The sequence below is a fragment of the Galeopterus variegatus genome, unplaced genomic scaffold (genome assembly GCF_000696425.1).
Source record: "Galeopterus variegatus unplaced genomic scaffold, G_variegatus-3.0.2 Scaffold4240, whole genome shotgun sequence".
In the NCBI taxonomy this organism is placed as follows: Eukaryota; Metazoa; Chordata; class Mammalia; order Dermoptera; family Cynocephalidae; genus Galeopterus; species Galeopterus variegatus.
The window spans coordinates 47,442-48,942 of NW_007730351.1; the positions used below are offsets into that span (position 1 = coordinate 47,442).

The 1,501-nt window shown below is 42.4% G+C and overlaps 1 protein-coding gene across 1 annotated transcript in view; it reads left to right on the top strand.

The window, feature by feature from the left end:
* Positions 1–1,501, top strand: part of SLC9A2 (solute carrier family 9, subfamily A (NHE2, cation proton antiporter 2), member 2) — an 87,525-nt gene that overhangs the window by 2,288 nt on the left and 83,736 nt on the right. Inside the window, exon 2 of the mRNA XM_008587064.1 lies at positions 755–1,218. Coding sequence (XP_008585286.1) covers positions 755–1,218 — 464 coding nt within the window. The remainder of the gene's footprint in view (positions 1–754; positions 1,219–1,501) is intronic.

Sequence of the window (1,501 nt, forward strand, 5' to 3'; positions counted from 1 at the left end):
CACTTTGCCTTGTGTTAGAGTAAGTTGTAAACACATCTGTTTCTTCACTTGATTTGGGACTCTTTGCGACTGGCAATCACGGCTGGCATGTTTTTCTCTCTCATGTTATGTTTCTCATGTTGCATCTTGATGAATTGAGTTGGTTGTCTCTGAAGGAGCAAACATCTCAAAAATTAAACATATTCAGTATTCCAAATAAAAGAATCTGAGATCAAACACAAAGAAGTTATAAACTTTTCTGAATGCCAGAACTGCCAATAGTAATCCAAAAAGTGGCTTGTGACCAACCACCTTGGTGAGACCCCATGTCTCTTTGAGCCTGAGTTTTCACTTACATTTTTCACAAAAGTGTTATGTCTTTTATGAGGATGAAATGAAGTGAGATGTTATATCTGAAAATGTTTTGGAAATCAGAAAACCACTAAATGGTTTCAAATATAAAATTGCATTGTGTTATTCCATTTACACAGCCCCAATATTTAAGAAAAAATTAATAGGGGTTTAGAAAAATAAACACTCTACAGATAATGTGTACCTATAGCATTCTAATTCTGGTTTAAAGTTAAATGTGTGCCTACATGTACTTTGTGCATAGTTCTAGGGGAATCATCTGATCCACATTGTGTAACCAATTGTAGTGACCTGGGAGAATTTGAAATAGGACCCAGTGGTTCTGTGAAAGAGAACCAGTTCCCCCTCTCCATAACTCACGCATCATAACCCACATTTTGTGTTTTTATTCTTTTCTTAACAGGCTTCCATCTCTATCACAAGTTGCCCACAATAGTGCCTGAGAGCTGCCTCCTTATAATTGTTGGACTTCTACTAGGAGGGATTATTTTTGGTGTTGATGAAAAGTCACCCCCTGCCATGAAGACTGATGTGTTTTTCCTGTATCTCCTGCCACCCATTGTGCTTGATGCCGGCTATTTCATGCCCACTCGCCCGTTCTTTGAGAACATTGGCACCATTTTCTGGTATGCTGTGGTAGGGACACTTTGGAATTCCATTGGCATTGGGGTGTCTTTATTTGGTATCTGCCAGATCGAAGCATTTGGTCTCAGTGACATCACCTTGCTCCAGAATCTGCTCTTCGGCAGCTTAATCTCCGCTGTGGATCCCGTGGCTGTGCTGGCGGTCTTCGAGAACATTCATGTCAATGAGCAGCTGTACATCCTGGTCTTCGGAGAGTCCCTGCTGAATGATGCAGTGACAGTGGTGAGTAACACGTGCCCGCTGCATCACTCTGGCCCACCGCCCATCTGCATCAGCTCTGACAGTGACAGCAGGCGTGGCTCCTGCAAGCAGGGTGGCTTCATGGTCAGTAGGCAGGCGTCCCCACTCAGAGGACCTCTCACTTGGTTTAGTGCTCTGATGTCCTGTCCTGAAATTCTTAATACCGTGTTTGATTTATTATTTATTTTTTATTTATTATTATACACCTGGCTCCTTGTTTTCATTTTGCGCTGGCCCCGGCAAAGTGTGTAGCTCGTCCCTTTCT